The sequence below is a fragment of the Calypte anna genome, chromosome 5A (genome assembly GCF_003957555.1).
Source record: "Calypte anna isolate BGI_N300 chromosome 5A, bCalAnn1_v1.p, whole genome shotgun sequence".
NCBI classification, from domain to species: domain Eukaryota; kingdom Metazoa; phylum Chordata; class Aves; order Apodiformes; family Trochilidae; genus Calypte; species Calypte anna.
The window spans coordinates 37,619,418-37,633,039 of record NC_044251.1 but is presented as its reverse complement, the minus strand read 5'-3'; the positions used below and the strand labels follow the sequence as shown (position 1 = coordinate 37,633,039).

At 36.9% G+C, this 13,622-nt stretch overlaps 1 protein-coding gene and 1 long non-coding RNA gene across 4 annotated transcripts in view; one reads left to right on the top strand and one right to left on the bottom strand.

Annotated features, from left to right (window-relative positions):
• SLC38A6 (solute carrier family 38 member 6) overlaps positions 1–13,622 on the top strand; it is a 42,287-nt gene that overhangs the window by 14,068 nt on the left and 14,597 nt on the right. For all 3 annotated transcript variants that reach the window (XM_030452183.1, XM_030452181.1, XM_030452182.1), the window contains exons 6-8: positions 5,719–5,797; positions 10,420–10,502; positions 10,973–11,031. In XM_030452183.1, the coding sequence (XP_030308043.1) occupies positions 5,719–5,797; positions 10,420–10,502; positions 10,973–11,031 (221 nt within the window). The remainder of the gene's footprint in view (positions 1–5,718; positions 5,798–10,419; positions 10,503–10,972; positions 11,032–13,622) is intronic.
• Positions 3,586–5,822, bottom strand: LOC115598451. The gene is made up of 3 exons (XR_003987666.1): positions 5,733–5,822; positions 4,170–4,231; positions 3,586–3,619 (listed from the first exon to the last, which is right to left on the bottom strand). It is a non-coding gene; the product is annotated as an uncharacterized LOC115598451 (long non-coding RNA).

Sequence of the window (13,622 nt, the reverse complement as noted above, 5' to 3'; positions counted from 1 at the left end):
AATTGAGCGTTTTTGGCTTGTACGTTATTCCCTTCTCCCCCTCCCCCCCCCCCCCCCCGGCATTTTTCCATTCTGAAATTTAGTTTTAAAAAGTATTTCCAAAATTTGTCTCCAGTTTGAATTTTGAGAGTCTGAAGGTGGTGGTGGGAATATCCCTCTTTGTTATCAGAGCACAGAGCTCTACAAACTTTGAAAATGAGTGGTTCAAGTCACACAGTTTGTTGGGTGCCAAGAGCTGCATTGCTAATACCTTAAGAAATTACTGAGCTTCCTTTAAGGTTGGAAAATCTTAACTCCGTTTTCAAACAAACATGAATGTTTGTTTTCACACTGCCGTTTGCTTTTCGACCTGAAAGCCTAATAATTATCCTTACCGATTCAAAGTGAGGATTTCCCCAGCAGGGCTTTCTTAATTAAGGGCAGGTTTGTCAGCTCCTGTACTAATCTAACAATGGATGAGCCATGCTCTTGTGTTTTTGTATTGCATCAAATGGTTATTGGAAGGTTTGGTACTGTAAAGAATAATTAGCCTGCTTTAAATATAAACACCAATAAAAATTCTAACCTGCAGCTGTGCTTCAGAAAGGAATATATGGTGAGCTGTGTAGAAAACATTTCAGTGTTATTAGCATAACTGTATAAATACAATTAAACTAATGAAGTTTTACCAAACTAAAAATCTGCTGCCCACATGTTCCCTGTGGAATACGGACACTTTTTTTTTTTTTTTTTAAAGGCTTGCCATAGGTAAGTTCCAGAGTAGCTCAGGTAACAGCTGAAGTTAGAAGGAAAGGGAAGAAGGGAATTGGAAATTAATTAGGATGAGTATCTCTAATGTGAAGACTTGCAAAAAAGTTTTCAGAACATCTCCATATGAACAAATATTTTGTCTCCTTTCACATGCTCCATTCTACATCTGTATTTAAAAACAAACCAATGGTCCCAACCAAATCTTTTGGTTTTTAAGCTTTCACTAAGAGGAAATATTAAAAACAATACATGAAGTAATTGGGAGATGTCTTAAAGTTGAATATGTGGGGAGTCATTGCAAAATGAAAACAAGAGAGCATGTTCTTCAGTCCTTATGATCAAGAGCTGAAATAGTTGATGGGTTTTCAGTGGTATCCATGCATCATTCCTGATGTTTCCCCAATTCAAATTGCTTCTGAGCAGCTCAGTGCAATACTGAAACTCTTCCTATCTTGCTATTCCAGTCTAATGCTTTGAGAGAAAAAATACAAGTTTGCCCAGAATCTCTTATTGTTTAATTTTCTTGCAATCCTTCCCTGCTTTCATTCATCAACTTTGCCACATTTTTTGGATTAGGACAGATTCAATTTTAAACAACCTCCACACCAGCAAAGGGAGACAGAATCATAAAGGGGTTTGTCACATGCAGTTGCTGTGACAGATCCAGCTCCTTTGGGCTGGAGTGTGCCATGACCAGTAGTGTTTCTTCTGCTACTTCTATCTTTAAGCCTCCAATTTTTTCATTATTGTGGGGAAAACAGAGATCTTGCTGACTGAACTCTTTAAAGAATGGGAAGCTAGAAGTATTTTGACTTATTTAATTATTTATAGGCATTCATGAGGAATCTCTGTTTTATACAGTATTCCCATAGGTGGGAGTCAAGATTGCTGTGTCTTGTTGCCCTGACTCCCAGGTCAGCACCCTTCTTTTTTGTAGCAAGAGCTGAACAGCCAGTGTGGATGTGTTGATGTTGATACTGCTTATTTTTCCCCAGCCCCCTGTTTCCTCCTCTATGAAGTTTGGAGGGCAGCTTGGTTCCTTTTTTCCACAGTGCTTAATAATGCAAGACATCTTTATAGCTCTCTGATGTGATCAGCTACAGTAGTAGATTAGGAAAAAACTAACCAGAAGAGTTAAATTCAGTCTCTTCATTTAAAGGATTTGAAGGGATTTATCACCAGCCATATTCTGAGGAAGGGATAAATTACCTATTAACACATAGGTTTAATGTACATATCCTCTTGCATCACTGTAGTAGACTTCAACTGTTGATCTTTTTTGGGTAGCATAATCAGGAAAAGTTGCAGTTCTTTTTCTGATAACCAAAAAGCTACTCACATATTTGATTTTAATATTGGGCTATCTCAGAAGAGGTATTTTGAAGACTTTTAAAAAACATAAACTTGGCTTCCCTCTTCTAGCTACTAATATTTTATCAGGTAGGGGCACATATGCTGAGTGCTAAACAACATTATGGCACAAGAAGGACTTTCTGAATAATGTAAAGAGTATTCTATGTCTTGGTGGCACTACAGGTTATAATAATGAAAGTAAAAAGCAAGCACCCTGCTTTGTGTTTTACATATGTTTCTTCTTCAGTCAAATACCTAAGTTTTAAAACATGGAAATTGTGTGTGTATATATATATGTATATATATATAATTTTTTGCTGTTTTCAAGGCAGTGGTAAGCCTGTTGAGTAAAAAAAAAAAATACAATTTTAATTTCAGCTGAATAGTGGTTTATGGCATTTCTGTGTCAAGGTCTGTTGATAAGTTCAGACCTGCTTAGTTTTCAGTCAAGTAGCCCGTGGTGGTGTACACTAAAAATTACTAAAAATACCAATCTATGAAACTTCAGGACCTAAAAATTAGGAAGCAGCTGTATGAAGGTTGCTCCTGTAGTTGCAGTTCAGCACTTGTTGAATCTGCATGTTGCTAAAGCCTCAGTTTATGCCATTGTACAGTTTTGGTTATGCAAGAAATCTGCCTCATTCATAGATACCAAAGATAGATAATCCCATGTTGCAAAGCAAAAGTGGCAGGGAGAAAGTACAATATTCTTTTTTAATTTAGAGGGTGACATTACATTGCAAAAGCCTCATGTGTGAGGGGGTAGACTCTGAAGGAAATGTTGCTTCTGACACTGGTTTTTTTGGTTGTTTTTTTTTTTTTTTTTAACACTTCTGCAGCTGAATGTATGCTGATTGTCATTTTTGTACGTGGTAAAAACTGCCTTAAGTTTAGCAAGTTAATACTGCCAGAGTGAAATAAATCACAAGGTGTTCTCTCTGTTGTGTTCACTTGTGCCACAGTTTAGCCCTGTGACTGTGTAATCTCTTCCTTCCGCTACACATTTAGACTGCCCAGGAAAGCTGACGTTTCATTTTTGCAATTAAACTTGACATGGCCTCTGTTGTGGTGGGTGTCAGGGAAGTTAAGTAAAATGTACTTCTTTGGAGCAGAGGATGCGTGACTTCTTGTCTGTGTGCCATAGGCACTTTATTCCTACTTGAGGTCATTTTTTCATCTTGCTGTGTCCCTTTTGGAGAAGCTTTGCTGTTCTGGTTTCAGCTTTAAAAAACAATGTTCTTTCCTCCCTTTGTAGTACATTTCAGAGTTAATGTCATTAACAGTGGTTAGTGTCTCTTCCATGCTGAGTAAAGCTGCAAGGAGCTGTTGTTTGTCAGAAGAATTACAACTGTGTAGGAGAAGAAAAATCAGGGTTTGCCTTTTTAAACTGTATTTAGCGTGGTTGTCCTGCTCAGGTTTATGTATGAGATTTGTCATCTAACCTAAGCATAAGGTTATTAAGAAAATCGTTTCTTCTTTATTTTCTTCATCTTCTAGTACAAACAGAGAATATAATCTGGGGACAAAAAAAAATCCTACTGTGTGAGATTGTTTCCCATATGCCCAGAGAAAGGAAGAAAGATGCATACAAATGTTTAGCATGTGCACATTTCTTGGTGCATGATTGGCTCTCTACTTAGGAGTGGAATTCAGTGAAATAGGACTCCTCTTTTAAAAACAAAGAGTAAGTGCACAACAAAGGATAAGTGATCAAATGATTAGCCAGAGGCTAACAGAAAAGCAAGGGAAGAGTGACAGATTGCATATTAGGGGGAAATCTGATCTGGAAATTAATTTGAAGCTTTCTGCAGCTGAGGCTGCAAAAGAGCTAATTTTTAAATCTTTCTGTAGGACATAAATACATGAAAATTCTGACTTACTTGTGTACGAAGTATTGTGTAAAACGAGGAAGAAGGTTTACGGATAAATAAAGTTGAATTATAATTTGAGCAGTTTTCCTTCCTGCTCTACTTCCCATGTCATTTTTAAAAAAAATCTGTCTTTGCTTAAGGTGAAAGATGCATCTGCTTGTAGCCTGGTGTAAGAAATTATGTTCATTTACTCACAGATTCTGGTGATGTAGAAACATGCATGCTGTAAGGATCTTTGTGGTTGAGTCTATCTTCTGCTGTATGCAAATAGGAGAGCAAAATCAGGACAGCAAATACCTCATCAGACACATGCACACTTGAATACTGGGAAAACCAGAGCTTTTAATTATGAACAAGTGAATAGTTCCTTATTTAGTGAACTACCAAGTGGTTTTAATTTAACCTTGCGGTAGGTAGATGTCACTTTGTATTAATAGAATTCACTTTCTTTATAGAGATCATGTTCCCTGCCTTCAAAACTTAGCATTAACTGCTGTAGCACAACACTGTGCGAGTCCACATAGGTTTTTTTAAGGTTCAAAACATTGCTTTGAAAAAAATAACACACATTAAAAAATCATCTTACAGAGGCTTACTGGTTTACCTCTGTAAAAAAACGTGGTTTAATTTCAGAGTATCAATAAGTAAACCACACCAAAATTCTAAAGAATAAATCTAGAACAGTAAAATTTAAATGCAACAAATTTATTTTTTGTCAAGTTTTAAATGTAACAAAGCTTTTGTCAGCATGTTAGTAAAATTACTTGCTGCTGAGGCATGGAAGGGAGTGTTGTGTGTTTTGTTACTCGTTGAAGCTGTAAAGCTCAAGTTTTCTGCTGGTTTTTGATTCATATAAATAGTTGCTGCTTCTGTAAAAGAGAAAGTGACATGAGCAGTATCTGAAGATTTGTATAAGTTGTAATTTTAAAAACCCCTCTTATTTATGCCTTTGATCATTTTATGTAGTAAAGGAGAAAAGTGATACAGTGAAGTGGCTTTTGGATTTATGCACATGCATCATTGCTTTTTTTCTGAATAGAATTATTGATTTATTGAACTTGATTTCAAGTTGACTCCCCTATAAGTGTAACTACCAGATTCTCTTCTGAGTCACAGTTCCTGTGTAGTTCTGCATTTTCTGTTGTTGTTGGGCTTTTCCTGGTGGTGGGGTTCAGAGCAGAGATCCTCTTACCTCTGAGGACCAAACCATGCAGTATATAAAGGACCTTTCAGGTTCTGTTCTTATCTTTAAATTTTTGTCATACAAAAATTTAGTACAGGAGCAACTGAACAACAATAAAAACAGAGTCTTTAAAAAAACCCCTTTTTCTAAATAGAAACAAATCTTATTATTTACTCTTGCCATTAGCAATGTCCTGCAAAGAGGAAGAAGTGCTGCAGCCTTGTAGTCTGTCTCTAGCCTGTAGGTCTCTATTCCCAGGTAAAAGGTTAGATTTATATTTTATATTGTTTTGCCTTTTAGTCCTCTGGATTGTGTTGTCCTTGTTTCAGGACTCACATTATAACAGTCTCTTCAGAGACATTAGCTAACATCAGTACAATACTCAGGGATTTGCAGCTATTTTTAAAGGAAGTACATGAGAAAATCTGATTCTCGTGCCGTGGTGTCTCGTCTATAGCTGAGGTGTTCCAATCTCAAAACCACTCTGGTTAAGCCATGCTCATTGTTACAATCAGAGATACTGGTATTCCTCTACTAAATCTGTTCTGCTTCTGTTTGCAGCTATGTCATCCTACCTTTTAATTGTGAAGTCTGAACTTCCTGGTGCTGTTGCAGGGTTCCTAAGTGGAAATGAAAGTGGGTAAGGAAAAATGCTCCATACATTCTGTAATTGTCTTGATGAAAAAAGTGGTTCAGGACTGTTGAAGGAGATGAGTACTGACACCTCTCTGATCTCACATGCTAAAAAAATCAGTTATTTTCAGGAGTTCTTGGAATATGAAATACATTTGGCATGTGCAAGACTTCTGCAGCGCAGACACAGAACATGTTTCTTTCTTTCCTTATAGCAATTTCCCATCAGAGGACCTTAAAGTCAGTGGCAAAGTTCCATCTACAGAAATCTCCCTTCTGTAAAAATTTAACAGGGGAAGCAAGAGGGGATGGGAGGGAGAGAAGGAGAAACATTTAAATTGTTGTCATGTTATGACTTTACATATTTCAAAACCACAGTACAAAAAATGGCAGGCATTTAAATTTAAATATTTTGTTGTCTTGCTCCAGTAATTGGACTTGTATTGGCAAGAATGCCAGGTTTCCAGACTTCTTGGCTTATAATTCCTTAACTTGGCTCCCTGTAAAGAAACTGTTATTTGCAATTGAGCTATAAAGTTGTATGTCAGGCATGTCCCCCTCAGATTTCTATTAGAACTGTTGCAAGAAACCCGTGCATGTGCTAAGTCAAACATTGCAGCTTCAGCACTGTAGTATCTTGTTCTAGTTGTTCCAGTGCTGCTTTCATTCATAACCATGTATCTTAGAGTGTTGTGGCTGTTTACTCTAGGTTTAAATGTGGTGAAGTTGTCTCTGTGATGCTTGTATTAGTCCTGAATGTTGTGGGTGAATTGTTTAAGAGGTACTGTAGTTCGTTTTATATTTCTTCATTCGTAACTCTCCCATTTTATACTGAACATTTTGAGAAATTAAGTGTGGCAGTAATTCTGCTTTTTGTCTTTCTGTCCTCCTGGCCCTTGGAATAATATGTTTTCAGTAAGAGGCTTTTTTTAAGTGTTTTGTTTTAAAACTATTGTCTTTTATGTCATTTTTCAGTCTGCTAATGTAACTCCTCCAGCTGTGGTGGTCATTAGCTGTTCATATGGGTGCTGTCACGTCTCCTTCGAGATGATACTTTAAACTTTGCTCTTCATACACAGTGGTGTTGAGCCTGCCACTGTATCTGCTGCATGTGTGTTCCAGTTTGTCTGTCCCCAAATTTAGCATATAACATCACTGCTTTTTTTAATTTTACGTCAGCTCTGCTTATGCAAAGTGACTTTGCCCAACCAAGAGACACTTTTTTAAGACAGCCTACTCAGACTCATAGTAGGTTGAATGTGGAGATCCCATATACTTGCATACTGCTCAAAGGCTTTTTCTGTCTGAAAATAAAAGGCAGTATAAACAACAACTTTATTAAGCTGCCCAGTTGATAATGCTCCCCCCAGCTTGTTTATCAAAGTCCTACTGCAGATCTTCAGGATGCGAGCACGCAGCCAGGTTGTTATCTGAGCCATAGTAATTCTCAGTGCCACCACCCCTCCATCCTTCTTCCTTAGTTGAAATTACACTTTGAGGAGGGTAAGAAGTTCTATTTTGGATTTAGGAAGAGCTGAAGTTGTCCACAGGAATACTGACCACAGTCCGGCACTCATCCTGTTTCTGTTGCTGTTATTTGGGGTCCTGCTGTTGATCAAGGTTTATTTGGCACTATTTGGCTCCTCTGTTCTTTGCCCAAGCAAATGTTTCAGATGCAGTGGCCATGCAGCATTCCAGGTGCATGCAGACAGCTGACTTTCTGTATGTCCACATCTATATTACATGTATTTTGCAATATTAATTGCCATGGCAGATTGTAATAGTTTGTTCCTACATACTTCATTGCACATGTTTAGAGTGGTTTTTTTACTGATAGTTTTTAAATTGTGAGAAGTTGTTCAACAGAATGAGTTAATCAAGTACCAAGCCTAAGTAGCAACTTATTTATGCAAAGCTTATGATTATTGAATAGTTTGGTTCAGTTATTTTAACTAGACCACTGGTTTCCAGATGTGGTTGCACCACTGTTTTGTTTTTATGTCATTGTAGCACCTGACCCACTTCCATTTGGGTGCAGAATTTATCTTTAACTGTACGTACAATGTATGAAAAGTGTCAGTTAAACTATCTGTGAAAAATATTTTATATGCATATACCACCCAAAGCATACTTTTGGGAAAGCCATTTAAAGAATGTTTTATGCCTTGAATTATTTTTACAGATAAAAGTTAGCAGGTGTACCTGTGTTTGGAAGGCTCAGAGCCAGGCTTCATGTCTTTATTAAAAAACACAAACATACAATGTGAACACTTGTTAATTTCAAGCTGAGTTTTTTCGGTCTGTCTGTGTAACAAGAATTCCACATAGTTTTCATGAGATGAACGTAGTTTTAAATGAGGATTGTGTTTAAAAAGTTGTAATTTGTGAGCCCTCTGTTAACATTTAATGACCCTGTCAGGAGGATATGATTGATGCAATTAAGTTGTCTTGCTTGTGTGTTATATAATTGATATGGACTGAGAGTAAGATCCTAATTTAGAACATATGAATCTGTTGTCCTGTTGTATTCAGGAATGAAATTACAGAGATTTATAAATGTCTGCTTCTAGTTAAAATAGGGGGGGAGGGAGGAGGAACATCTGCGTGCCACAGCATTTGCAGTAGAGTCATGGATTTATATTCCATATTTCACATTTGGAACGCTTTTATTATATGGGATTGAATTTGCAGATCAAACTGATTTTAAAGGCAATATCAAAATATTTATTCTGCCTTTGGAAAATAAGTGCATTTCTACAACAATATTTTGAAGAAAATCCACATTTTAAGATAACCAGTAATTTGCTGTTCATTTTTTTTTTTTGAGGTATTATAAAATAAAATAATGGGTACTCCAAAATTAAACTGTTCACAATTTTTTTTCTCATGCCCATCACCTCATTGCAATTTTCCTCTCTCTTTTTTTCCCCCTCCCCCACAAATGTTTTTTTCATTTTCCATCAAGTAACCAGAATTATTTTTTCTTGGTCTTGCTGAGCTTGTGAGCTGTGATGGCAACTGTGGATTTGCTGCAATGCTTAGAACTAGAGACTTAAACCAGAGGTCCCACATGTATGTATCAGAGTGCAGCAGTCATAATATTTCAGCTTAGTTATTATACTGTTCCTCCTCCTATGAACATCCATCACACTGGAGAGAAAGAAAAAGTTTAAAACAATGTGAGCACTGAATGTTAACAACATGAAGAATACTACAGCTGAGAGCTGAGCTTGGCAAGGTTGCATTTTCAGACCTAGTCAAGCAACACATCTTTTTTGAGGAGTGATGTATTCTGAGTAATTTTTAATGCAGACAGTGTCACTTAAGGGTTGCTTTTATTTTTGATCTGGTGAAGATGCTCTCAGCCTTGATGTTTCTATGTTTGTTTCTATTACATATTTTTTCAACCTAGTATTACAAGTGGTTGTCCACAGTATCTAATATATGTGCATGGTAATTTTTCTTTAACACAGGTGTTATGCTACTTTCCTTATGATAACTTGAGGTGCTGCCTGTTTATTAGGTGCTAACCATATCCTGGACTAAATAAACTTGAAGGTCAAAGGCCGAGGTGTTTATAGGTAGTAAAGTCGGGGGCTGATGTGCAAGATGTTTATCAGTACAGGATATGGTTATTACCAAGTTAGGGGGAGCCACCCTCAGGATGTTTCTGTTTCTTAACAACTTGTATATCTGTACTTTGGTCAGTTTGGAGATGACATTTTGATACTTTGAATTGATTTTAAATTAATTGAGACTTGATATGTTGCTTTTTTGCATGTACAGTTCTATGTGTAAACAATACAGCTGATTTCATGAGCATAATTTTCATCCCCTCTGTCCTTCAATTTTTTTTTGTGGGTGCACACAAAGAGCAAGTAATCACTTTGTGCAAAGTTAAGGATCAGAAAGTCCACTTCATTGCTGTTCTTTCTTATATCACCTCTGGACAGCAAGCATAATGTCAATTATCTGAAAATAGATTCTTCTATTATTTGGACCCCATGATGAAAGGTGTAAGGAAGGCTGGGCAGAGAATGAGCTGATATGTTTAGAAAATGTAACTGAGTTCCCAAACGAGTGGGTTGGGTAGCTTAGCTTTCTATTTCACACCTCTTGGAAATGGCAGGGAACTAAGGTCATGTAGGAGTAATAAACTGGAAAGGAAGTTCAGCACTAAGTGGGAATTAATGTTGCTGTTTCTTCCAGTTGTGTAAATACACAGCTTGGTGTAATCCAATTCAAGATACATGTAGTGTACTATACAAGTAAATCTTTAGAGTGTGAAATTCCTTGCCCTCTGATCATTGATCGGAATAAAAGCAGGCTTGGGAATATTGTTGGGAACATTGTGCTGCTGAGAAATAACTTGGCAGATGTCAGACCCCTGATCATGCCTCTGGAACTTTGCCTGCAAAGCTGTTTTGTTGAGGGATGGTGCTCTGCTTCCTCATTATCTGGGAACTCTCTTTTATATCACAATCAAAATTCCTGTAAATAGCATGTGAGACAGGGAATTTATTTCTCTTGTCCTAGTGGTTATTTTGTCTTTTTTTGTGGTTTTAAGGTAGAACATGTATTTTAGGACTCTTGGGTTTTTGTATTAGTCATAAGTAGCTTTTCCAACAGGTCTTGGTACCTTGATGGGAGACTGCTGCTACTGATTACTTCAGTCTGCATTGTTTTTCCTCTTGCACTTCTTCCTAAAATCGGTGAGTAATTAAAGGAGAGAAGCGAATATTATTCTACTTTAGTGGCAATTACAATTGAAGACTTTAAAACCTTAATGGCTTATTTATTTATTTTAACTGGCAGGGGACTGGTGATGGTGGGGATTACTTAAGTTGTTGCAGTGTGTTCTGCCTTCCAGCCCTGCCTAGTTAACCTATTACTTGGGTTGCAGTAGTATTTTGTCTGCAATACTAAAATAAAATCTTTACAGCAGAACATTAAAGAGCTGCATTTACTTACAGCATGCCATTAGTGGTAAGCCAGTTTTAATTCTGCCCTACAAAACTACATAAATGATCTGTGACAGGCAGTTGGAATGTTGTTATTCTGAGTCCTAAGCCCCAGATACCAAGCACTGTAATAGAAAACATACCTAAAATGTAAAGGTTTAGCTGTACATTAGGATCACTTTCCTTATAAATTCTCTTTTATTTTTACTGTTATTTTACAGGCTTTCTTGGCTACACAAGTAGTTTATCATTTTTCTTTATGGTGTACTTTGCTGTTGTGGTAAGTTAAAAATCTGTGCACAGCTTATCTATTTTTTTTTTGTCTTATTCTTTGAATGTTTTCATAAGCTTGTTTTGAAATTAATTGTCTTCTCCTCCCCCCTTAACTTCTGTGAAATTTAGAGTTTTCCTGAAGTTCAGTCAGTGCTTGCTTGGACAGATTATGTTTGCTTTGCTGAGGCATGGAAATGTTTATGAACTTTCAAGCATGTGAAAAGATTTAAAATAATTATATTTTGGACTGGTAAATGTAACAATATTTTTGTTTTGCTGACAGTGCAGTGAAGGGAACTGGCACACAGACTTTTGTTTCCCTACTGGTAATAGAATGGAATTCTGTTTTGTTAGCTTCTAACTATTACTTACTGCAGCTAGTGCAGAAGAAAATTTAATATACTCCAAATAAATTAAATTTATATGCATAATGGAGTGACAGAGTTCAAAAAAAGGCAAAGAAAACTAGAACTTCATTAAGGCAGTTTACAAGATTCATTAATACATCAATGACCTTATTCTTCTTTCCTGCTGAAAGGAAGAGTTCTTTCTCTGAGCTGTATGAGGGGTTTTTTTTTGACCCTGATATTCACCCTTTTTAAGCGCCCGTGAGGTAGATGTTTCCAGATACCCAAACTGAGACCTGCTGGGCAGATCTAAGAAGGAAAATGTTCCTTTAAGTTGCACATTCTTTTCATTTTACAGGGAAAATGTGTGTTAATGCACATGTGTAATGTTCAGAACAACCAAGCAACTTGCACTCTGTCATCTAGGTAGAGAAACAAGACTCTAACTTGGGAGCCTGGAAAAATGTTCCCCCTCTCCCCTGTCATTCTGGCTTGCACTGACTTGCATTTAATACCTGTTTTACAAAAGGATAAACAGAGTTGAAGGCAAGTTGAACAAACATGCCAGCCAGGAGACCAAGGCAATCCATTAGGAGCTAAACCATGTGATAAAACCAAACTTCAAAGCTGTCAAAACATCTCCCTAGGGTACCCCTGGAGAATTGCAGTGTTTGTAGGACCTTGGGAAGTATTCTTCCTAAGCTGAGTACTGAGGAGCAGCCACAGCCTCTCCAGAGCTAATGGAGATTCATTTGTAATATTTATAAATTACCTTAACTTTTGACCTCTCTCCTAAAATTTATCTTAAAAAAAAGAAGGGGAAAAAAAAAAAAACAAACCAAAAAGCAACCAACCAACACTAACTGTAATGCTGAAATAGGCCTTTGGCTGGAGGTAGTTGCAAGAGTTTTAAAGCAATTTCATCTCCTGGATTTCAGTAGGAATGTGTATGCATGTCTGAAGAAAGCTGCTGTAATGGGTGGATGCTTTTGAAAGCAATTTTGGGCTCTGAAAAGGCAAGTGTGTTTGCAGGACTGGAATGGAGACAAGTCAAGCTGGGAAGATTTAAGCTGGAGTTTAGTTTTGTTTCCCTATCAAAAAAGTAGGTTGAAAGTACAAATGAAGAGGTACACAGACTACTGGATTTTTAATGAAATGATTAAATCTGCATGCATTTGTTGTTAAGTGACAAAGAAACGGCCACAGTTAATCTAATTGTGGTCAAAATTTTTTTAAAACCCATTATGGATATTTAAGGAAAACTAATACTCTTCACAGAATATTTTCTCTGACTTCTTCAGGCACTGAAGCCCAAAGGCATTAACTGTGGTTTAGTTTTCCTATCGAATTGCTTTGAAATGGGTGATATGTGGTGTTGAAATGGTGCTTTAGTTTGCACAATGTTAATTTCTCTATGGCAGATATGTTTTAATTTGTTCCAGAAGAAAACTATGTTAGTCATATGGAAGTAATACAATTATTTTTTGCATATACAATAATTCTGTGTGTTCTCAAGTGCATACCATCTGTTCACCTTTTGTCCAGCAAGCCACTGCTTTCACACAGCCTGCAGGAAAGATAGGTGCAAAAGATAATGTGTGTCTTGGTCATGATGGGCTAATGAGTGCATTGAGCAAGAGATTTAGAGACCATTCTTTGTTCTCTGTGCTCTCCTGTGGGGTTTTGGCAGGTCACACAGTTCCTCTCTGTGCTTCACTATCTTTTCCATTAAAGTTAATGTACTGGTTGTAGTCATCACTTGGAAACAAAAGAAGTGGAAACACTTGAGCTGAGCTGGGAGAAGAGCAAATCTATGTAACTATTAATTCAAAGTCAGATTCTGTGAGGATATGACCATTTTTGATTCTGATTGTTAAATACTTTCCTCACTTGAATCCTAAGTGAAAAGAAACCAAATGTAGTTGTTAAACATTTTTTAAAATGTATTTTCTCCCCTCTTGCTATGTTGAATATTGGTGAAGAGTAAAGACAGATATTTTTTTTTTTCTTTTTGTGGAGACAGCTCTTCTGGTAGCTTGTTCAATAAAGGTGCTAATGGTTCCTGATGGAATTTTTCTAAATCTCTTGTTCCCAGAACAAAATGTGAGGCAGATCGGGAACCTGCCATATAAAATGAAACATGTTATGCACAGGGAGCCCCTCTTGTCTGAGTGCTGTCAGTACTGCTGAAATAAAGGGGTTCTTCTTTTCTCTCCACAGCATAAGAAAAAGCAGCACCACTGAGAATAAC